At 38.5% G+C, this 25,071-nt stretch overlaps 1 protein-coding gene across 1 annotated transcript; it reads right to left on the bottom strand.

Moving 5' to 3' along the window:
* Positions 1-20,314: 20,314 nt before the first annotated feature.
* Positions 20,315-20,689, bottom strand: LOC107782375 (B-box domain protein 31). Its single transcript, XM_016603256.2, has one exon. It carries the CDS (start codon positions 20,687-20,689, stop codon positions 20,315-20,317), a length of 375 nt encoding a protein of 124 aa, XP_016458742.1.
* Positions 20,690-25,071: the final 4,382 nt, after the last annotated feature.

Genomic DNA, 25,071 nt, shown 5'->3' with positions numbered 1-25,071 from the left:
ATTGGTGGCGTAGAATAAAGAAGGACATCATTGCATATGTGGCTAGGTGATTGAATTGTCAACAGGTTAAGTATGAGCATCAGAGGCCTGGTGGTTTACTTCAGAGGATTGAGCTCCCCGAGTGGAAGTGGGAGCGGGTTCCTATAGATTTCATTGTTGGGCTCTCGTAGACTTGGAAGATGTTCGACACAGTATGGGTCATTGTTGATAGGCTGACCAAGTCAGCGCATTTCATTCTTGTGGCAGTCTCCTATTCATCCAAGAGGTTAGCTGAGATCTATATCCGGGATATTGTTCCTCTTCATGGTGTGCTTGTGTCTATTATTTCGGATCGAGTTACGTAGTTTACCTCACGTTTCTAGAGAGTAGTTCAGCGAGAGTTGGGCACTCAGGTTGAGTTGAGTACAACATTTCATCCTCAGACGGACGGTCAGTCCGAGCGGACTATTCAGATTTTGGAGGATATGCTTCGAGCCTGTGTCATCGACTTTGGAGGCTCGTGGGATCAGTTTTTGCCTTTAGCAGATTTTTCCTACAACAACAGCTACCAGTCGAGTATTCAGATGACTCCTTATGAGGCTTTATATGGTAGGCGGTGTCTGTCTCCGGTTGGATGGTTTGAGCCAGGAGAGGCTCGGTTGTTGGGTACGGATCTGGTTTAGGAGGCCTTGGACAAGGTCAAGATTATTCAGGATAGGCTTCGTACAGCTTAGTCCAGACAAAAGAGTTATGCAGATTGCAAGGTTTGAGATGTGACTTTTATGGTCGGTGAGCGGGTATTGCTCCGAGTGTCGCCTATGAAGGGCGAGATGAGATTTGGGAAGAAAGGCAAGCTTAGCCCTAGGTTCATTGGTCAGTTTGAGATTCTTGATCGAGTAGGAGAGGTGGCTTATAGACTTGCATTGCTGCCGAGCTTATCAGCCGTGCATCTAGTGTTTCATGTGTCCATGCTTCGGAAGTATCACGGCGATCCATCCCACGTGTTAGATTTCAGCACTGTCCAGTTGGACAAGGAGTTGTCTTATGAGGAAGAGCCGGTAGCCATTCTAGACTTGAAGGTTCGTCAGTTGAGGTCGGAGAGTTTTCCTTCTGTTCGTATTCAGTGGAGAGGTCAGACTCCTGTGGTATCGACCTGGGAGTTAGAGTCCGATATGCGGAGCCGTTATCCCATCTTTTCCCCGACTCAAGTACTTCCTTCTTTTGTCCGTTCGAGGATTAACGGTTGTTTTAGAAGTGGAGTATGTCATGACCCAAAAGGTCATCACTTGCTTTAAATTAAATTCTGTGTTTACGAGGCCTTAAAAACCTCTTTGACACCACCTCGATTTGTGTGCACAGTACGGGCGCTTAGCCGGAAAGGTTAAATGTGAAAATCGGTGAAAAATGATAAGTTTTGATTGTAAAATGAATAAATTTGACTTCGGTCAACGTTTTGGGTAAACGGACTCGGACCCGTGATTTGACGGTCCTGGAGGGTCCGTAGGAAAATATGGGACTTGGGCGTATACCCGGAATCATATTCTGAGGTCCCAAGCCCGAGAAATGAATTTTTAAAGGAAATTATTTTCTAAAATTGTATAAGGAAAGTTGTAATAAAATTTGCTTAGAACATGATGGTATCGGGCTCGTATTTTGGTTTTGGCACCCGGTACAGGTCTTATATATGATTTAAGATATTTCTGTGGAATTTGGTGAAAAATGGATGTCATGTGACGTGATTCGGACTTAAATCGCAAAGTTGATGTTTAAAGAAGTTTTGAGAAAATTTCATTGACCTCGAGATTTAATTTGATCTTCATGATGTTATTTTGATGATTTGATTACATGAATAAGTCCGTAGGATGTTTTTGAGGTTTTGTGTGCACTTGGTTTGGAACCCCGAGGGCTCGGGTGAGTTTCGGGTAGGTTCTGGGATGCCTTGGGCCTAAAAACACAGTTGTGGCAGTTTCAGAGAAGTTGCAGGTCTCTGAACCCGCCAGTGCGGTCCGAACAAAAACGTGTACGACCACGGAAGGGGGCCAGTGCGGTCCGCGATCGGCTTTTTGCGGTGCGCGGTGGAGCCCTGTGCGGCCGCAGTCCATTTCATGCGGTCCGCACAGGGCACTAGACCACAATATCCCAGGAAGGCCTGTTCGGCCGCAGTCCATTTTGTGCGGTCCGCAAGGGGGGGTCTGAGAGGGGTATAAATAGACGATATTTTCAGTTATTTTTCATCTATCAAAACCAAAAAAAAAAAAACATAAGAGGCGATTTTTCAAACAACCTTTCTTCTCCAAATCAATTGTAAGTTATTTTTAACAAGTTTTCTTCATTCATTAACATCTTCTAACATGATTTCAACTTCAAATCAATGATTTTCATGGGGGAAATTGGGTGTTTTGGGTAGAACCTAGGTTTTTCAAAAATTGGGGATTTGGACCTCGATTTGAGGTCCGATATCAAAACAAATTATATATTTGAGTTCGTGGGGGAATAGGTAATCGGGTTTTGGTTCAAACCTCGTGTTTTGACCACGTGGGCCCGAGGGCAATTTTGACTTTTTTGTGTAAAACTTTGGAAAATGCATTTTCATGCATTCAAATTGATTCATTTAGCATTTATTGATGTAATTAAGTAAGTTGTGGCTAGATACAAGCAAATTGGCAGTGGAATCAAGGGATAAAGCTATAATTAAAACTTGAGTTGTGTTCGAGGCATCGAGATAAGTGTTCGGTCTAACCTTAGCTTGAGGGATTAGGGGTTGAGTCCTATTTGTATTTGGGACGGGTTGCACGCTGCAACATTATTATATATATTTATGGATCGGGTTGCACGCTGCAACAGATATTATATATTATATTGGATCGGGTTGCACGCTGCGACAGATATTATATTAGATCGGGTTGCATGCCGCAACAGATATTATATTGTACCGGGTTGCACGCCGTAACAGTTATATATATGTGGATCGGGTTGCACTCCGCAACAATATTAAATGATAAGGGATCGGGTTGCGCACCGTAACAATATTGTTATTGTATTGTTGTAGCTACTGAACTGTCCTTTCATATCTTATTAAGTTGCTGTTGGATTTGATATATTCCCCGAAGCATGTACCCCTTCCCATTTAAGCTATTTATTCCTGTTTATTTTCCGCCATATGTTATATAACTGCACAGGTTTAACTGGAGTCCGGTCCTAGCCTCGTCACTACCTCGCCGGGGTTAGGCCATACACTTACAGTACATGGGGTCAGTTGTGCTGATGCTACACTCTGCACTCTATGCAGATACCGGAGCAACATTGGATCAGTAGCTTGTGAGCCAGCCTTCAGTCCACAGAGATTCTTAGGTAGTCCTGCAGGCGTTCGCAGGCCCGGCGTCTCTTCTATCTATTATCATGTTCTGTTATCACTTGTATCTGAGACAGACTGTGTATCTTTCCTTCAAACATTTGTATGTAGTAGTCATAGACGGTCCGTGAATGTTATGACACCGGTTTATAGGTAGAGACATATGTTGGCTTTTCGTATCGATTTTGGTATTATATTCATCTAAGTCTTCCGTTTAATTTCATCTTCCGCTATCATATAAATATTTATCACCTGTTAATGTAAGTCTTTAAAAGGCTTAAAATAAAGTAGTTGAAGATTTCTAAATTTTCCTGGCTTGCCTAGCTTCTACGAGTAGGCGCCATCACGACTCCCGAGGGTGAAAAATCTAGGTCATGACAAGTCGGTATTAGAGCTCTAGGTTACATAGGTCTCACAATTCACGAACAAGCTCAGTAGAGTTTGAGGGATCGGTACGGAGACGTCTGTATTTATCCTCCAGAGGCTACAAAGTTAGGAAAACTTCACATTTGTTCTTTCCTATCGTGCGGTTTTGTTTCTCGATGCTAATTAAATTTCTACTCTGTTCTTTCGCAGATGGCGAGATCACGCGCTTCCTCATCTACCGCTTAGTAGCCCGAACCAACAGTAATAGCTCCCACGAGGGGCAGAGGGCGAGGCCGCGGCCATACTAGAGGCCAAGGTAGGGGCAGAGCTAAGCCCCGAGCAGCAGCACCAGTGACAGAGCCTCAGTTTGATTTTGCTGAGGAGGTTCTAGCCCCAGCAGTTCTTATGGGCCCAACTCAGGTCTCAGAGGGGTTTATTGTACCCCAGTTCTTTAGGATGCTCTGGTCTGATTAGTGGGTCTCATGGAGAGTGTCACCCGAGCAGGCTTGCTTCCTGTGGCACAAGCCGTCTCCTAGGCTGTAAGAGGGGCCCAGACTCATGTTACCCACACTCTGAAGTAGGTAGCTCCCCAGATTCAGACTCTAGTGGTTCAGCTAGTTGGAGCAGTTCAGCTGGGTCTGGTAGCTCAGACTGGCGATGGAGCAGCTATGTCTGCCGATGCTTTGTGGAGGCTGGATAGACTCACCAAGCTCTTCACTTCTACTTTCAGCGGTGCATCTACTGAGGATCCCTAGGATTATCTAGACAGCTGCTATAAGGTTCTCAGGAACATAGGTATTGTTGAGACCAATGGGGTCGATTTTGCTACATTTCGCTTGTCTGGATCCGCCAAGCCTTGGTGGAGAGATTATTTCTTGGCTAGGCTAGCCGAATCTCCATCTTTGACTTGGGAGAAGTTTACAGTGTTGTTTCTGGAGAAGTTTCTCCCCATTACTCAAAAAGAGGCCTACCGGAGGCAGTTTGAGCGTCTCCAGCAGGGTTCCATAACGGTTACCCAATATGAGACCAGATTCATTGACTTGTCTCGCCATGCCCTTGTCATCCTTCCTACTAAGAGAGAGAGGGTGATGAGGTTTATTGATGGTCTTATTCAGCCGATTCATCTTCATATGGCTAGGGAGGCTGGGAGTGAGATTACGTTTCAGGAGGCAGCCAATGTGGCCAGGAGAGTGGAGATGGTTCTGTCACAGGGAGGTAGTCATGGGTCAGATAAGAGGCCCCGACATTCGGGTAGATTTAGTGGTGCCTCGTCTGGAGGCAGAGATTCATATGGGAGAGGTCATCCTCCTACGCCCTTTTAGTCAGCTCTTCAGGTTTCTCATGGTGCTTCAGGTAGCTGTGGTCCGCAGATGCAGTATTCTGATCAGCAGTCCTACAGTGCACCGCCGCTCCAGAGTTTTCGGGGTGGTTATTCGGGTCGCAAGGGTTAATCTCAGTTTCCTCAACCATAATACTTAGGTGGATGTTTTGAGTGTGGTGAGTATGGTCATATCAAGAGGACTTGTCCGAGGTTAGTAGGTACTCAGTCGTAGCAACAGGGTTCCCGCGCTATGGTTCAGGCGCCAAGTGTTCCATAGACCGCCTAGCCAGCAAGAGGTGGGGGTAGAGGTGCTAGAGGTGGAGGTAGAGGTGGTAGAGGTGGAGCTCAGGCCGCTAGAGGTGGAGGCCAGCCAGCTGCAGGTCGTCCTAGAGTTGTAGTTCAGGGTGGTGGGGCCCATCCCCGATGTTATGTTCTTCCAGCCAGGCCTGAGGCTGAGGCTTCAGATGCAGTTATTACAGGTACGGTTCTGGTTTGTGATAGAGATTCTTCAGTGTTATTTGATCTAGGGTCTACATACTCGTACGTGTCATCTTATTTTGCACTGTATCTGATCATGCCTAGTGATTCATTGAGTGTTCCTGTTTATGTGTCTACACTGGTGGGTGAATCTATTGTGGTAGATCGAGTCCATTGTTTAATGTATTGTGGTGATTAGGGGTCTTGAGACTCGTGTAGATTTGTTGCTTCTAGACATGGTTGATTTTGATGTTATATTGGGGATAGAGTGGTTATCACCTTACCATGCTATCTTGGACTGTCATGCCAAGACTGTGACCTTAGATTTACCGGGTATGCCTCGTTTAGAGTGGAGAGGGACTCGTGATCATTCTACCCATAGTGTTATCTCGTATGTGAAGGCTCGGCGTATGGTTGAGAAGGGGTGTTTGACCTATTTGGCATATGTTCGCAATTCCAGTGCTGAGGTTTCATCTATTGATTATGTGCCCGTTGTTCATGAGTTCCCTGAGGTATTCACTTCAGACCTGTCGGGTATGCCACTCGACAAGGATATTGACTTTTGCATTGATTTGGCTTCGGGTACTCAGCCCATTTCTATCCCGCCATATCGTATGGCCCCTCCTGAGTTGAAAGAGTGGAAGGAACAGTTGCAAGACTTGCTTGAGAAAGGTTTCATTAGACCCAGTTTCGCCTTGGGGTGCGCCGGTGTTGTTTGTTAAGAAGAAGTATGGGTCGATGAGAATGTGTATTGACTACCGACAGTTGAACAAGGTTACGATCAAGAATAAGTATCCATTGCCGAGGATTGATGATTTGTTTGATCATCTTCAGGGTGCCAATGTATTTTCAAAGATTGACTTGAGATCTGGCTACCATCAGCTGATAATTAGGGCATCTGATGTCCCTAAGACAACTTTCCGCACTCGGTACGGGCATTATGAGTTCTTGGTTATGTCATTCGGGTTGACAAATGCCCCAGTAGATTTTATGGATTTGATGAACCGAGTGTTCAAGCCTTATTTGGATTCGTTCATGATAGTCTTCATTGATGATATTTTGATATATTCCCACAGCCGGGAGGAGCACGAGCAGCATCTCAGAGTGGTTCTTCAGACTCTGAGGGATAGTCAGCTATATGCTAAGTTCTCGAAGTGTGAGTTTTGACTGAGTTCAGTTGCATTCCTAGGTCATGTTGTATCAGCATAGGGTATTTAGGTGGATCCGAAGAAGATTGAGGCAGACAAGAACTAGGCTAGGCCAGCATAAACTACAGAGATTCGAAGTTTCTTGGGATTGGCAGGCTACTATCGTCAGTTCGTGGAGGGGTTTTCATCCATTGCAGCCCCGATTACCAGGTTGACCCAGAAGGGTGCCTAGTTCAGATGGTCGGACGAGTGTGAGTCGAACTTTCAGAAGATCAAGATAGCTCTGACTACGGCACCAGTGTTGGTTTTGCCCACAAGTTTAGGGCCTTATACAGTCTATTGTGATGCATCTCGTATTGGACTTGATGCAGTGTTGATGCAGAATAGCAAGGTCATTGCTTATGCTTCGCGGCAGTTGAAGATTCATGAGAAGAACTAGCTAGTTCATGATTTGAAGTTGGCAGTCATTGTTCACGCATTGAAGATTTGGAAGCATTATTTGTATGATGTGGCATGTGAGGTGTCCATGGATCACAAGAGTCTTCAGTATTTGGTCAAGCAAAAAGAGTTGAATTTGAGACAGAGGAGGTGGTTGGAGTTGTTGAAAGATTATGATATTACTATCTTATATCACCCGGGAAAGGCCAATGTGGTGGCCGATGTGTTGAGTAGGAAGTCAACCAGTATGGGCAGTCTTGCTTATATTACGGTCGGTGAGAAACCGCCTGCTTTGGATGTTCAGGCTTTGTCCAATCAGTTCATGAGGTCGGATATCTCTGAGCCTAGCCGTGTGCTAGCTTGCACAGTCGCTCGTTCTTCGTTATTAGAGTGTATCCGTGATCGGCAGTATGATGATCCCCATTTGTGTGTCCTTAGAGATACGGTGTAGCGCGGAGGTGCCAAACAGGTTGTCTTAGATAATGATGGAGTTTTGAGATTGTAGGGTCGAGTTTGTGTGCCTAATGTGGATGGACTCCAAGAGTTGATCTTAGAGGAGGCCCATAGTTCTCAGTACTCTATTCATTCGGGCGTCGCAAAGATATATTAGGACTTGCGGCAGCATTATTTGTGGCGTAGAATGAAGAAGGACATCATTGCATATGTGGCTAGGTGTTTGAATTGTCAGCAGGTTAAGTATGAGCATCAGAGGCCTGGTGGTTTACTTCAGAGGATTGAGCTTCCCGAGTGGAAGTGGGAGCGGGTTACTATAGATATCGTTGTTGGACTCCCGTAGACTCGGAAGAAGTTCGACGTAGTATGGGTCATTGTTGATAGGCTGACCAAGTCAGCATATTTCATTCTTGTGGCAGTCTCCTATTCATCCAAGAGGTTAGCTAAGATCTATATCTAGGAGATTGTTCGTCTTCATGGTGTGCATGTGTCTATCATTTCGGATCGAGGTATGCAGTTTGCCTCACGAATCTGGAGAGCAGTTCAGCAAGAGTTGGGCACTCAAGTTGAGTTGAGTACAGCATTTCATTCTCAGACAGACGGCCAGTCCGAGTAGACTTTTCTGATTTTGAAGGATATGCTTCGAGCCTGTGTCATCGACTTTGGAGGCTCGTAGGATCAGTTTTTGCCTTTAGTAGAGTTTGGCTACAACAATAGCTACTAGTAGAGTATTCAGATGGCTCCTTATGAGGCTTTATATGGTAGGCGGTGTCGGTCTCTGGTTGGATGGTTTGAGCCGGGAGAGGCTTGGTTGTTGGGTACGGATCTGGTTTAGGAGGCCTTGGACAAGGTCAAGATTATTCAGGATAGGCTTCGTACAGCTTAGTCCAGGCAAAAGAGTTATGCAGATTGCAAGGTTCGAGATGTGGCTTTATGGTCAGTGAGTGGGTATTGCTCCGAGTGTCGCCTATGAAGGGCGTGATGAGATTTGGGAAGAAGGGTAAGCTTAGCCCTAGATTCATTGGTCCGTTTGAGATTCTTGATCGAGTGGGAGAGGTGGCTTATAGACTTGCATTGCCGCCGAGCATATCAGTCGTGCATCCAGTGTTTCATGTGTCCATGCTTCGGAAGTATCACGGCGATCCATCCCACGTGTTAGATTTCAGCACTGTCCAGTTGGACAAGGACTTGTCTTATGAGGAAGAGCCGGTAGTCATTCTAGACCGGCAGGTTCGTCAGTTGAGGTCGAAGAGTTTTCCTTCTGTTCGTGTTCAGTGAAGAGGTCATCCTCCTAAGGCATAGACGTGGGAGTCAGAGTCCGATATGTGGAGCCGTTATCCCATCTTTTCCCCAACTTAGGTACTTCCTTCTTCTGTCCGTTCGAGGATGAACGGTTGTTTTAGAGGTGGAGAATGTGATGACCCAAAAGGTCATCACTTGCTTTAAATTAAATTCTGTGTTTACGAGGCCTTAAAAACCTCCCATGGCACTACCTCGATTTGCGTGCGTAGTCCGGGCGCTTAGCCGGAAAGCTTAAATGTGAAAATCTGTGAAAATGATAAGTTTTGACTGTAAAATGAATAAATTTGACTTCGATCAACGTTTTGGATAAAAGGACCCGAACCCATGATTTGACGGTCCTAGAGGGTTTATAGGAAAATGTGGGACTTGGGCGTATGCCCGGAATCAAATTCCGAGGTCCCAAGCCTGAGAAATGAATTTTTAAAGGAAATTGTTTAAGGAAAATTGAAATAAAATTTGCTTAGAACATGATGGTATCGGGCCCGTATTTTGGTTTCAGCGCCCGGTACAGGTCTTATATATGATTCAAGATATTTATGTGGAATTTGGTGAAAAACGGATGTCATATGATGTGATTCGGTCTTAAATCGCAAAGTTGATGTTTAAAGAAGTTTTGAGAAAATTTCATTGATCTCGAGATTTAATTTGATGTTCATGATGTTATTTTGATGATTTAATTACACGAATAAGTCCGTAGGATGCTTTTTAGGTTTTGTGTGTGCTTGGTTTGGAATCCCGAGGGCTCGGGTGAGTTTCGGGTAGGTTTTGGGATGCCTTAGGCCTAAAAACATAGTTGTGGCAGGTTCAGAGAAGTTGTAGGTCTCTGAACCCGCCAGTGCGGTCCGCACAAAAACATGTGCGACCGCGGTAGGGGACCAGTGTGTTCCACGGTCGGCTTTGTGCGGTGCGCGGTGGAGGCCTTTGCGGCTGCAGTCCATTTCGTGCGGTCCGCACAGGGAACTAGACCGCAATATCCCAGGAAGGCCTATGCTGCCGCAGTCCATTTTGTGCGGTCCGCCCCGGGGGTCTGAGAGGGATATAGATAGACGAGATTTTTAGTTATTTTTCATTTTTCAAAACCCCAAAAAAGACATAAGATACGATTTTTCAAACAACCTTACGATTTTTCAAACAACCTTTCTTCTCCAAATCAATTGTAAGTCATTTTTAACTAGTTTTCTTCAATCATTAACATCTTTTAACATGATTTCAACTTCAAATAAATGATTTTCATGGGGGAAATTGGGTGTTTTGGGTAGAACCTAGGTTTTTCAAAAATTGGGGATTTGGACCTCGATTTGAGGTCCGATTTCAAAACAAATTATATATTTGAGTTCGTGGGGGAACGGGTAATCAGGTTTTGGTTCGAACTTCGGGTTTTAACCAAATTGATACCTGTTGTGTTCTTAAATGATACTACGAATGCTATAATGGGTGAAATCTTGATTATGAGTAAAGCGTTAAGTTTATTTTCGTGGAAGATACTTATAATTGAGAAATAATGATAATTGAGATGAGTAGGAGTTGAGTTAAGATTGGTTATAGCTGATTCTCCCTTGCCGGGATGCATATACTTGTACTATTGAATTTCCTTGCCGGGATAGTATAGTTCATTGTTGACCCCTTGCCAGGACTGTTATTATGATCATTGTTGACTGTATATTTGGGACAGGTTGCATGCCGCAACATTATTATATATATTTATGGATCGGGTTGCACGCCGCAACAGATATTAAATATTATATTGGATCGGGTTGCACGCCGCATTAGATATTATATTGGATCAGGTTGCACGCCGCAACAGATATTATTGGATCAGGTTGCACGCTGCAACAGTTATATATTTGTGTATCGGGTTGCATGCCGCAATAATATTAAATGATAAGTGATCGGGTTGCGCGCCGCAACAGTATTATTTTTGTATTGTTGTAGCTATTGAACTGTCCTTTCATATCTTATTAAGTTGCTGTTGGATTTGATATGTTCCCCGAAGCATGTACCCCCTCCCATTTAAACTACTTATTCCTGTTTATTTTCCACCATATGTTATATAACTGCACAGGTTTATCTGGAGTCCGGTCCTAGCCTCATCACTACCTCGCCGGGGTTAGGCCAGACACTTACCAGCACATGGGTTCGGTTGTGCTGATGCTACACTCTGTACTCTGTACAGATACCGGAGCAGCATTGGATCAGTAGCTTGGGAGCCAGCCTTCAGTCCACAAAGAGTCCGAGGTAGTCCTGCAAGCATCTGCAGGCCCGACATCTCTTCTATCTATTATCATGCTCTACTATCACTTGTATCAGAGACAGACTGTGTTTCCTTCCTTCAAACATTTGTATGTAATAGTCATAGACGGTCCGTGAATGTTGTGACACCGGTTTCTAGGTAGAGACATATGTTGGCTTTTCATATCGATTTTGGTATTATATTCATCTATGTCTTCCGTTTAATTTAATCTTCCGCTATCATTTAAATATTTATCACTTGTTAATGCAAGTTGTTAAAAGGCTTAAAATAAAGTAGTTGAAGATTTTTAAATTTTTCTGGCTTGCCTAGCTTCTACGAGTAGGCGCCATCACGACTCCCGATGGTGGAAAATCCGGGCCGTGACACTACACCCTGCACTTTATGTACAGATCCAGGTGAGTTAGAGCGCGGCGATTTTTGAGTTCAGGCCGGCTATCTTTGGAGATTGCAAGGTACCTGCTAGCATCTGCAAGACCTTGTTACTCCTCTTGTCATTTCTTCTTTTGGACAGTTAGACAGTTTATATATCTTAGTTTATAGTTTTAGACACTCATGACTTAATGACACCCCGATGTTTGGGACTCATTTTCGTATTTTATATTATTTATATTTAGAGTTAGTTTAGTTTATCAGGAATTAAATTATTGAATTTTTTTATTAAATTCTTATAATCAATTAATTAGTAATATTTTGGGAATAGGCTTGCCTTGTAACACGATAGACGCCATCACGACCATGGTTAGAATTTGAGTCATGACAGAAATATTATTATATTTTTTGCTAGCACAGAGGATATAATTAATATGGTGAACAAATTGAAGTTTTCTATTTAGAATAGAAAATTAAATTACATCATATATATATATATATGTACTTGGTAATTAAAATTAATATTTATGTATATGAATATAATGTTGACTAAGTTGTGAATTCAATAATTCACGCGTAAAATCGAAAAAAAAGAATTGTTGGCAACTCAAACCCATTTGAAATGGGATTATATTTTCAGTAGGAAAATATTATTAAAAAGGGCTCATAAGTTAAAACCAACTTTGAGTTGGATTAACTAGAAAGTCCATAAAGGACGTGTGGCTCTCATTATCCCATGAGTAACGGGATTAGTAGTTTTCTATATAAAATTATGAAAGTTCAATTTATGCATTGGTCTTTATGGTTTTTCTAGCTAACCTAAGGAAACAGTTTGCTGCTGGAGTATATATATATATACACACACATCACCAAATAACGTGAGAAAGTTATAACTTCGGATGAGCCGCAAGAAAACTACTTTATGAAAGTGAGAGTGCAATTCAAAGCCAAGAAAGAAAATACAATTACAAGAAAAGTGTTTCTTGTTCTTGTACCTTTGAGTTGGAATATTTGAGAAAAATTTCAGCACAATAGTTTGTTCAATTTTGTTCACGAGTTTCATTTATCAAAGAGTTGGTAGCAAATGATCGGTATCGGTGTGGATACGCATAGAGTCTTCGCACTATCGAAGAAATTTGAAACGAGACTCTCTTCACCAGGTACGTCTTAGATCCGATCTTTGACATGTAAATAAATTTTAAACACGAAAAGATCTGCCTAGGATTGTTATTGTCTTCCGCTGCGTGTTACGAACACCTATACGCAATCCTTCAGTGGTATCAGAGCCATGGTTTATTGTGTCTAAAATTTATTTACGAAATATTTTAATATTATATTTGAAGAGTTCAAACCATAATACATGTGTCTTGTGCAATAGTCAAATCATTTGAATGTTGATATTATTTTATTATGGATAAAATATGTATTCATATAACTATTGAGATAGTTCATAACTTGAATTTGAAATTTTGTATTAGATACGACGGGAATCTATAATAGGTTACATGATTCTATTATTATTTTTAATTGGTATTAATTCATGAGATGTTAATTAATAATGATATTCTGGCATGAATTACTTTTTTGTGATATATGTGATATATAAGATAAACATGTTAGAAGATGTTGAATTTAGTTTTTATGTCACGTGCTTGTTCATTACATAATTTTGAATAATTTATTACATGTGATGTAAATCAATTTAGAACTAAGCATGCAGACAACTTGAACTAAATTCACATGCTATAAAGATTTGTTCTTCTTGTTATTAAAAGTTGTTTTAGTAACTATTCCCTCTTACTAAAATTTGGGTTCTTAAATAATAAAATAAAAGATATTTTACTATAGAGCTATCCATCAAGGTAAATAATTTTACTTATTTCTTGTTTATAAGGAGTGGCCTGACTACCAGGAGACTTATAGTTCGAGAATATGTTAAATTATTTATTGCATTAGATGTATGGATTGAAAGAATTATTCAATGTTACACTAGACGTCTGGACCACTCGGGGGAGTATAAAATTTAATAAGTTCTTTGCTATCATGATGGTTGAACTCAACTATGCCAATAGGATCGACCTGACTACCAGGGGACTATTTGACATAGAGCTATTTAAGAAAATTGTATGGGGATACAATTAGTAAGAGTACCTACGTTTAAAATATATGTGAGAAACGACTTGACTTCCAAGGGGCTTATACATATTGTTAAAGGATTCTTTTACTCCACTGACAGAAATAAAGATTTCGTAAACTATAATGAGGGCAAATAGTATAAAATAATTAGTGAAAATATGTCTGTTATATCACTACGTGAAATACTTGAGACCAACAAGTTAGTAGGATCAAACTTTGATGACTGGTATAGAAATTTGAGAATTATTCTCATGCATGAAAAGCTCATTGATATGATTCATAAGCCTGCAAAGATAATCCCACCAGAGAATGATGTTCAAGGCACCAAGGTTTATCAAAAATACTTGGAAGAATGCCTTGGTATTAAACACATAATTCTCGCTTCTATGAGTTTTGAACTCCAGAGAAAACATCAGAATATGGATCCAATTGCAATCATTGAATATCTTAAGAAGATGATTGATACACAGTTGGACATTGAAAACTCTCCAGTTGGACCCCTTATCAATCATATGATTGTTCTTACCGAAGAACATGAAAAGTTGGGGTACAAGTTTGGTAAAGAGATTTCTGAAAATTTGATCTTGCAGTCAGTATATAATGCTGAATGTTTTCACTGTAAGAAGAAAGGGCATTGGAAGAGAAACTGCAAGGAATATCTTGCAACTCTAAAGGACAAGAAACAAGGTGACACATTAATGAAAGTTTTTTTCAAGGTTTCTTTAGCTACTACTAATTCTTCACTGTGGGTATTAGATACTGGCAGTGGTTATAACATCTGCAATATGTTGCAAGGGTTCAAGATAAGTAGGAGACTAAAGAAAGGAGAAGTGAATCTACAAGTTGGAAATGGTGCAAAAGTTGCGGCCGTAGTTGTAGGATTAATTTCTTTAATAATACCTACGGGAAAATTACTTATGTTGGAGGATTGTTATTACGTTCCTAAATTTGTTTCGAACATAATTTCAGCTTCTATGTTAGACAAACGTGGTTTTCGCATTAACATAGGCAATGGTATTTTCTCTATTTATTATAGTGATAATTTATATGTGAATGGCTATCTCCAACATGATTTTTATGTCTTACTTAATTTGAATGCTAATTCGATTGTGCATGTTTCAAGTCTTCGGAGGAAAAGAGATGATCAAGTGAATCATACATACCTTTGGCATTGTAGGCTTAGTCATATTGGAGAGAAAAGAATTAACAAGTTGTACAAGGAAGGGTACCTTGACAAATATGATTTTGAATCATATCCAACTTGTGAATTTTGTCTCAAAGGAAAAAATTACCAAATCTCCATTTACTGGAAGTGGAGAAAGAGCTTCTGAATTATTGGGACTAATTCATACAGATGTTTGTGGGCCCATTAAAATTCAAGCTAGAGATGGATATTCTTACTTCATCACCTTCACTGATGATATGGATTTGTGTATCTTATGAAACACAAGTCTGAATCTTTCCGTAGTAAAGTTGAAAAGCAGACTGGTAAAAGTATCAAAGTACTAAGGTCTGATAGAGGTGGAGAATATCTTAATGAAGATTTTACCAGATATCTCAAAGAGAATGGGATTCTCTTATAGTGGACACCTCCAGGAACACCACAACACAATGGTGTGTCTGAAAGGAGAAATCGAACCTTATTAGATATGGTGAGATCTATGATGGGGTTCACTGATCTTCCAATAAATTTATGGGGATATGCTTTGGAAGCAGCAACATACTTACTTAATAAAGTTCCCACTAAGTCAGTCTCTACAACACCATATGAGATATGGAAAGGATGTAAGCCTAACCTTAAACATATTAAAGTTTGGGGTTGTCCATCTTATGTTAAGAGACTACAGTTTGATAAACTTGACTCAAGATCTGATAAGTGTAGGTTCATTGGGTATCCCAAAGAAACAATAGGATATTATTTCTATCATCCTTCTGACTATAAAGTGTTTATGGCCAGAGGAGAAACCTTTTTGGAAAGGGAATTTCTTTTAGAAGGAAATTGTAATGCAGAAATAGAACTTGATGAAGTTCAAGATACTAATGAATCAACACAATGTAAAGATCATGAAACCCAAGTTGAAGAACCTTTATTGGATGTTTTGAAGTTGCCATCTTCAACGGTTGAAGTTCAAGAACTAAATAAAGTTCAAGAACAGGTTAATGAACCAGTTCCAAACCAAATTGAACAACAACCAAATCCAGCACAAGGTGAACAGGTTGTATAAGTACCTCTTAGAAGGTCCACACGAGAACGTCATGTACCAGCTAGATTAAATTTAATGGTACAAGATGATGTATCAAATAAGGTTGATCATTATAATGATGACCCTAAGACCTATGAAGAGTTTATACAAAGTTCTAATGATGAGAAGTGGTAAGAAGCCATGGAATCCGAAAAGGAATCCATGAAGGAAAATGAAGCATGGACTTTAGTTGAACCTTCAAAGGATATAAAACCTATAGGTTGTAAATGGGTTTCTAAGAAAAAGATTGGAGTAGACGGAAAGGTGGAGACCTACAAAGCCCATCTTGTTGCCAAGGGATATCGTCAGAAAGAAAGAGTTGACTATGACGAGACTTTCTCTCCGGTGGAAATGCTCAAATCAATTTGGATTTTGCTTGCTATAACAGCATACTATGATTATGAAATATGGCAAATGGATGTGAAAACAACTTTCCTTAATGGTAAGCTAGAAGAGGATATGTACATGACACAACCTGAAGGTTTTACATCTTCATCTGTTCATAATAAAATTTACAAGCTACAAAGATCCATTTATGGACTAAAGCAAGCTTCTCGAAGTTGGAATATTCGCTTTAACAAGACAATTGAAAAGTTCAATTATTAGATGCGAAGAAGAACCTTATGTGTACAAAAAGGTTAGTGGGAGCACAATTATATTCTTAGTGTTGTATGTTGATGATATTTTATTCATAGGGAATGACATACCGGCATTGCAAAGTACTAAGATTTGGCTATCTGAATAGTTCTCCATGAAAGACTTGGGAGAAGCAGCTTATATATTAGGAATAAAGATCTATAGAGATAGATCTAGGAAGTTGCTTGGACTTTCCCAGTTTTTGTACATTGATACCATCTTAAAGAGGTATAATATGGATAATTCCAAAAGAGGCTATCTACCGATAGACACTGGAATTACTCTCAGTAGGGAGGATTGTCCTAAAACACCTGAAGAGAGAGAACGCATGAGTAGGATCCCATACGCTAGTGCAGTGGGAGCTATCATGTATATTATGACATGTACACATCCTGATATGGCTTATGCACTTGGAGTGACTAGCCGATACCATGAAAATCCTGGTGAGGAATATTGGAAGATGGTGAAGACCATTCTTAAGTACTTAAGAAGGACTAATGACCAATTCCTCATTTATGGATATTCTGAGTTGAAACTTGAAGGTTAAATTGATGTAAGTTTCTCTTCAGATAAAGATGATAGCAAATCTATTTCTGGTTATGTGTTTACCTTAAATGGTGGTGCAGTGAGTTGGAAAAGTTCCAAACAAGCTACAGTAGTTGATTCAGTGACTAAAGCAGAATATATAGTAGCTAGTGAAGCTACTAAGAAAGCTGTATGGATGAAAAAGTTCTTAACTGAACTTGGTGTGGTTCCTTCAATAGAAGGTACAATTCTATTGTTGTGTGACAACACTAGAGCCATTGCTCAAGCAAAAGAACCAAGATCACACCAAAAATCCAAACACGTTCTGCGAATGTATAACTTGATAAGAGAGATCACTAAACGTGGAGACGTCTAGATTTAAAAGGTTTATGGAAAGAAAAATGCTCCAGACACATTCACTAAAGATCTTGGTGCAAAAGAGTTTGACAAGCGCAAGTAGAAATTGGGAATGAAGTACAAGGGCGATTGGCTCTAGTGCAAGTGGGAGATTGTTAGGGATATAATAGATATGCACTAGATCTAATCTCATATTTGATGATTTGAACATATTTTTGTGAACGTTATTTGATATAACAAAATATGGCATTCTTTTATCATAGTTATTATTAATTGTTTGATTAATTTGATAAGGTCCTTGATTTTTGAGATTTGTCATCATGATAGAGATCATGATAATGAGAGCAAAGTCTTTTATAATTAAATCTAAATTTGTTCTTGATCGTAGGATTATTAATTTGGACATTAATAATCCGGTTAGATCAATAATTATCTGATCATCTTTATTGGATAAAGATTAGTTGATCTCATTAACTAAATCACATAGATAGATGATGTATATAGAGATATGATCATTGAACCGACTCATTGGATAATTCCAAATGGTTAGTATTATCATAACTGTCAATAGGATATTCTCTTGAAGAATGCGATGTAAATATTTCCTTTGACCTGATATCATTATAATAATTGACAAGTTATTTATTGTGCTTTGATACCAGACACCTATGGCCCTAGGGCGATAGTTGAAAGGATATTGGGTATGATTAAATGCTTGTAGAATTAGTGATTGATCAAGATGGAATCTGTCAAGTCTTGATAATGAGTTTAAACTCCATGTTGTCATGAATTATAAACGACCAAACTAAGACCTTGGCCAGGGCAATTGAATGAAAGAAGAAAAGAGTTTCTTAGGTCATTCAATGGTTGATTATATTTGACATGAACACATAGTTGGTCGCTTATTAGGATTTGACAGTTGAACCATATCCTAGGGTGATCCAGAGCTATAAGGACAGAAGGAATTACTATATTATTCTTCTATTGGTTCTTAAGAGTAAATTGTATACTTCATTCTATCCAGTCGTTAAGGAGTGTTGCTAGACAACACCCTTGATTAGTATATTGATCTGATTAATTTACTACCGGCTTAGTATTGAACCTATGGGGTCGCACACTAACGAGTGTTGTGATCTTTGTTAAAAGATTAATTACTTTACTATTTGATAATTAAATTATAGAATTTAATTAGTCAAATAAACTTAGTTATTAGTCCTAATAAAATATTATTATATTCTTTGCTAGCACAGAAGATATAATTAATATTGTAAACAAATTGAAGTTTTCTATTTGGAATAGAAAATTAAATTATATCTCTTATATATATATATATATATATATATATATATATATATATATATATATATATATATATATATATATGTACTTGGTAATTATAATTAATATTTGTGTATATGAATATAAATATTGACTAAGTTGTGGAATTCAAGTTAGAATTGAATTCACGTGTAAAATCGACAAAAAAGTAATTGTTGGCAACTCAAACCCATTTGGAATGGGATTATATTTTCAGTAGGAAAATATTATTAAAAAGGGCTCATAAGTTAAAACCAACTTTGAGTTGGATTAAGTAGAAAGTCCATAAAGGATGTGCGGCTCTCATTATCCCATGAGTAATGGGATTAGTAGTTTTCTATATAAAATTATGAAAGTTCAATTTATGCATTGGTCTTTACGATTTTTCTAGTTAACCCAAGGAAACAGTTTGGTGCTAGAGTATATATATACACACATCATCAAATAACGTGAGGAAGTTACAACTTCGGATGAGCAGTAAGAAAACCACTTTATGAAAGTGAGAGTACAATTCAAAGCCAAGAAAGAAAATACAATTACAAAAAAAAATATTTCTTGTTCTTGTACCTTTGAGTTGGAATTTTTGAGAAAAATTTCAGCACAATATTTTGTTCAATTTTGTTCACGGGTTTCATTGATCAAAGAGTTGATAGCAAAGGATCGGTCTCGGTGTTGATATGCATAGAGTCTTCGCACTATCAAAGAATTTTGAAACGAGACTCTCTTTACCAGGTACGTCTTAGATCCGATCTTTGGCATGTAAATAAATTTTAAACACGAAAAGATTTGCCTAGGATTGTTATTGTCTTCCGCTGCGTGTCACGAACACCTATACGTAATCCTTCATACACATGGACTACACTATGTGTTTTTATATAGGGGTATTATCACTTTTAGCCCATACTAGAAACTATTTATATTTCGTAATCGAAAAAGTGTATAAAATTTATATAATATACATAATGAATCTAAACACAAAAAATATACAAATTTAATATATTTTTTCGATTATTATTTTTATAGCGGCTATTAGTGTCATTTTTTCTTTTACATTGACTTTCATTCAATAGGAGTATTTCATATCCATCTAAATTTTATATAGCAAATGTAAAGCTTCATTTAATAGTCCTAAACTATTAAAAGTAAAATTTCAGCTTCACTCAATAGTCCTGTAGAGACACACAACACTTGCATTAATTGTTTTATCATTTTACCTTTTATTGCGTGACTATCATTTAAAACTGGTAAGCATCTATAGCTTCTGATATTGTTCGAAAAGACTACAATGCCCATGCACATGACCTTGATCAATTTTGACAGAATAATGAAAAGTTTTTGTGATACTTAGGGAAAGATTGAGCTATTTCTTTTCCATAAAATAGTTTAGTGAGTTTTATGTAAACTTGGTGATTCTCTTATTTCAAGAATAATTTAGTAACTGTAATGCAACGAGTTGAATTATTATCCGTGCAATTAACCGCTAATATTGTACAATCATGAATTTACACTACTCTAGATATAGTCCAAGACCAGAATTAAACCCCCCCCCCCCCCCAAAAAAAAGTTAAGGCAACTTTGATGCATGTAATCTGAAGTTCTTTGCTCACTGTTCAATTGGAAGTTGGAAAAAAAAAACATAACACATCAGATAAACAAGAAAGGCTCTTTTCTTGAGTCAGTTGATTCAGAATCAGCATCCGTCCTTCTACTTCTCTGTTCCAAACTGGCAACTGAAGGCAAAATTATCACTTCCGACGAAGTTCCGACCAAAAACCGCCGTGTTAAGCTCCGGCAAACGTTACAAAGAAAGCACCTAACGTGTCTCTGAGCCAAGAAATTAGCCCCATGAACCCATCTGTCGCATTTCCTGCAAAGATAAGCATTGTCGGCTTGACAATAAACAGAAGCTTCTGAACTACACAGCTCACAATAAATTATAGAGCCAATATTGGCTTCTTTCTCTTTCAGGCAATAGGCTTTTGGTTTAGTATCCTCTTCAGCTTTTGTTCCCCTACACATCTTTAAATCTTGTTTTAAGGAAAATAGAGGTGCCAGAAAATGTGGTTGAGAGTGGCCATTTATAGGAGTTTGTGAATGTAGGGGTATCTTGTTTCTAAGGCATGATTTTCGTGGGGAAAATAGGAATGTGGTTAGAAAGACAATATTGCCACTATAGGAATTTTAGATTACTTTTTCATGAACCTTCTTTTTTGTGTTATTTTGTTAGACTTAATAAAGTAAAAAAATTAAATATAAGAGTTTTACAGGAACAGTATATACTATGGGTCCGTTTGGCCATAAAAAAATTCACTTTTTTCGAAATTTTTTCACTATTTTTCGGAAGCAATGGTTAGCCATGAAAAATTTAAATTTCATTTAAAGTTGATTTCGAAATTTTTCCGAAATTTGAAAAACTCCAAAAAACTATTTTTCAAAATTTTCACTTTAAATCTGTCACAAAAATTCAAAAACAGCTTCAAATTGTGTTCATGCCAAAACACAACTTAATTTTTAAATATCATTTTCACTTGAATTTTTTTTTTACTTTTTTTTTTGGAATTTCACAATTCTTAGGTCCAAACGCCTACTATAACCAACTCTGATTATTCTACCATATTTTCTGATTTTATAAAATCAACTTTCGTTTGGTTTTCTAATAGATATCCGATATTCTTATTGAGGCTCGACTAATTCGAATTCATGCAACATAACACCTATTAAAGCAAAAACCTTTCAGAGGAATTTTATCCATTTCACTGTACCTTGATGGTATAAAATCAATTATGTTATTTCTTAAGGGTTAATAAAGTAAATTGGCTAAAAATGATCGGTTTTCTCTTTAAAAAAAAGATTAAGGCAAGAAACTGCAAAAGAGGATCTTGGGAGTGGTATTGCCCATAAGGGTTGGGGGGAGAGGGGGGGAGGGGAGGGGATAGGGAAGTAGAATGGTTTTGACCATGATATTTGGTTGATGAGTGGCTACCAAGTCAAATTTTAGATCACTAAAGAAAGAAGAGTTGTATGGCCAAGAATTAAAGACATTAACAATGGAACCCCACCATCTAATGAGTTTATGGAAATAGCCACCCTACATCTACCAAAATGACAAAATCCTTTGTTTTTTTTCTATTTCTTTTGGTGATCGAGAAATATTGAGTTAACACCTCTTTCTCAGAATTCTGATTCTTTTTCACTTAAAGTAGGGCCATTCATAAAAAAACATAAACGTGCATGAAGTTGAGTGGCGACAGATAGGTCTGTAATCTGAAACTACAAAACCTTTGGCTTGTGAAACAAGTATCTTATTCTGTGGTTGAAACTTGGAATTGCCACATAATAACTATATCTGGAGAACTGATTTGGCTCCACTCATGTTTTCCATGGTTATAGACGGATTCCGAATTTGAATTTTATGCATTCATTATCTAAAAAAATTAGTATTGAATTTTTTGTATGGTTAAAGTTATGAGTTATATTTACTATTTGTTTCTAATTCAAATATGTTTTGTACATAAATTTATGTTTCGTGCTGAAAGTAATGGGTTCAGATGAACTCGGCATCGCTACGCTGGACCTGGCCCTGTTTCCGTAGGCTTTTCCTACTCTGTCTAAAATCTTGAAGTGGTTGAGGTTTGGTGTAACCATTTTTACTATATGAGTTTAATTGCCGCGTGTATAATAATTCTTTTGTTTACCAAATTAAAATAATTTTAAAAAACAGATATTACGCTGTCTAAAATAAGCTTAACTTGGTAATATAAATTCTTATACAGTGCTTTATTGAATAAACTAAAATATATAAATATGTGAACATTATTTATATATATAAGTTAAAACTATTTTTAAGTGTATACAAGTTAAATCATTTTGATGAGGCAGGGGCGAAGTTATATTGTCCTAAGGGTGCTTAATTTGACCATCCTTCGTCGAAAAATTATAGCGTGTATATAAGTAAAATATCATACTTTAGAGATATATAATATATATGGAACACCCTTTATCGGGGAGTTATTTTTACTTTTTTTTTTTAAATTTGAATACCCTCAAAAATATTTCTGACTTCGCTCTCAATGATCATAATTCAGACTCCAACTATGTGATGACCCGATATGTCATTTATAGTTTTATCTTTTATTTCTGTGTTACAAGATCTCGAATAGCTCCGTTTATCCTTTCTCGATTTGTGTGCATAGTCTGTGTCCTCATTCCGGAAAGGTTTTATGAGAAAATTGACGAAAATATAAAATCGTACCTTAAAGCTCATTTGAGACAACTACGGTCAACGTTTTATGTAAACGGATCCGGACCAGTATTTTGACGGTCCCGGTGGGTCCGTATCATGATTTCGGACTTGGGCGTATGCCCGAAATCGAATTCGGAAGCCCCTAGCTTGATCTAACATAATTTATTGAAAACTAGTAATTTAAAGGGTTAAAGAATTCTTGACATTGACCGTAGGTTGACTTTGTTGCTAACATATTCGGATTTCGGTTACAGAATTTGGTATAAGTTCATTACAGTATTTATGACTTTTCTTCAAAATTTGGTGCAAGACGGAGTTAATTTGACATGACTTGAACGTCTGGTTGAAAAAATTGCATGTTCGTAAGTTTCATTGAAAAATTCATCCGTTTTGGTATCCAATTTATAGTTCTAGGTGTTATTTTAGTATTTTGATTGAGAGAGCGAGTTCATATGATGTTGTTGGACTTGTGTGTATGTTTGGTTTGGAGCCCCGAGGGTTCGGGTGAGTTTCGGAAAAGCTACACACCATTTGAATTTAGAAAAGTTTCTAGTTTTTGGGCTACTGCTATACCTAGTGTATTCTTCTTCGCAATCACGGTGATACTCCCGTGACCGCGAAGAGTGAACTGGGCCGGGGGAGGTTTTTCTCTATGCGAACGTAAGATTGTGTATGCGCATGCGAAACTGTGGTAGGATCACCCTCCACGAACGCGACCAGCACTATGCGTTGGCTCACTTTAACATCTTAAATCATTAGGAAATTTTTTTAACGAAGCCTTACACGCGGTCCTTGGCACGCGAAGGCAAGGAGGAGCAAGCCTACGCGAACGCGAAGGGTAGCTCGCAAACGCGAAGGCCTTTTGGCTGTTGTACTTCGCGAACGCGAAGAACACCTGACGCCCAGTCTATTAAATATCCCAAAGACGGGATTTCACCCATTTTTCACCATCTTTTCATTAGAGCTCGGCCTAAAGGCGATTTTAAAGAGAAATTTCATCACCCATTTTATAGGTTAGTATACTTTAACTTGTTTTCTTTCATTTCCATCAATACCCATTAATTTCTAACCTTAATATATGTTCTTTCATGGTAAAAAATTAGGGATTTGGGAAGAATTGGAGGGTTTTGTAAAATTAAGATTTAGACCTCAAATTGAGGTCGAATTTCGAAACTAATTACATAATCGAGTTCGGGGTTGAATGCGTAATTGGGTTTTGGTCCGAATCTCGGGTTTAGACCAAGCGGACCCGGGGTTGACTTTCTGAAAAAGTATAAAGATCTTAACTTTATGTATTGTAATTGGTTTGTCTAGCATTATTTGATGTTATTGAGTGATTTTGGTTATATTCCATTGGTTTGGAGGCAGATTTTAGAGGAAAGACCCCAGTTGAGGTTTAATTTGCTTGTAGAGCGAGGTAAGTGGGTCTAACCTTGATTTGAGGGAATTAGGAACCCTTGAGCTATGTGCTATGTGAATTACATGTGTATCATCGTATATGCGAGGTGACGAGTGTATATACGCCGTCAGATTAGTTGTTTTCATGTTTTCCCATATTTCATTAATTATTTTATTCTATGTCTTAAGTGTTACATGGTTTAATTTCTTCCTATGTCTTAACTTGCTACTTGCCACTTATTTTTTCTTGTATTAAAGTGTTCGTTTTTTCCATGCTTCCATGATTAATTGCTATTTGCCTTAATTGTCTTACTTGTATATTTTAATTGTCATGTATTTGGCTTGCCTTGTTGCTTTGTATTAATTGTAGCATTCCTTGATTTGGTACGAGGTCCTTTTATGGCTTTGATTCCATATTTCTTTAATCGTAGAGATTCTTGTGATTTGAGTTGTTAAATTAATTGCACTTATTAATTTTTTTTATGGATCGGGTTGCACGCCGCAACAGGTAAAATGAAGGAGGATTGATATGGTGCGATCGGGTTACACGCTGCAACGAATTTTATATGTGATTTGATATGGTGGAATAAGGGAGGATTATGATATTGATTCTGATTATATGGTGGGATCGGGTTTCACGCCGCAACGGATTTTATATGTTATTCTCGTTATTGGTATGGTGAAATAAGGGAGGATTGTGTTTGTACGGTGGGATCAGGTTGCACGCTGCAACAAATTGTGTGTTTTGTATTCCTTGTTG

The sequence above is a fragment of the Nicotiana tabacum genome, chromosome 10 (genome assembly GCF_000715075.1).
Source record: "Nicotiana tabacum cultivar K326 chromosome 10, ASM71507v2, whole genome shotgun sequence".
Taxonomy (NCBI): Eukaryota; Viridiplantae; Streptophyta; class Magnoliopsida; order Solanales; family Solanaceae; genus Nicotiana; species Nicotiana tabacum.
The sequence above is the reverse complement of the archived record's forward strand: the minus strand, read 5'-3'. Positions and strand labels throughout refer to the sequence as shown.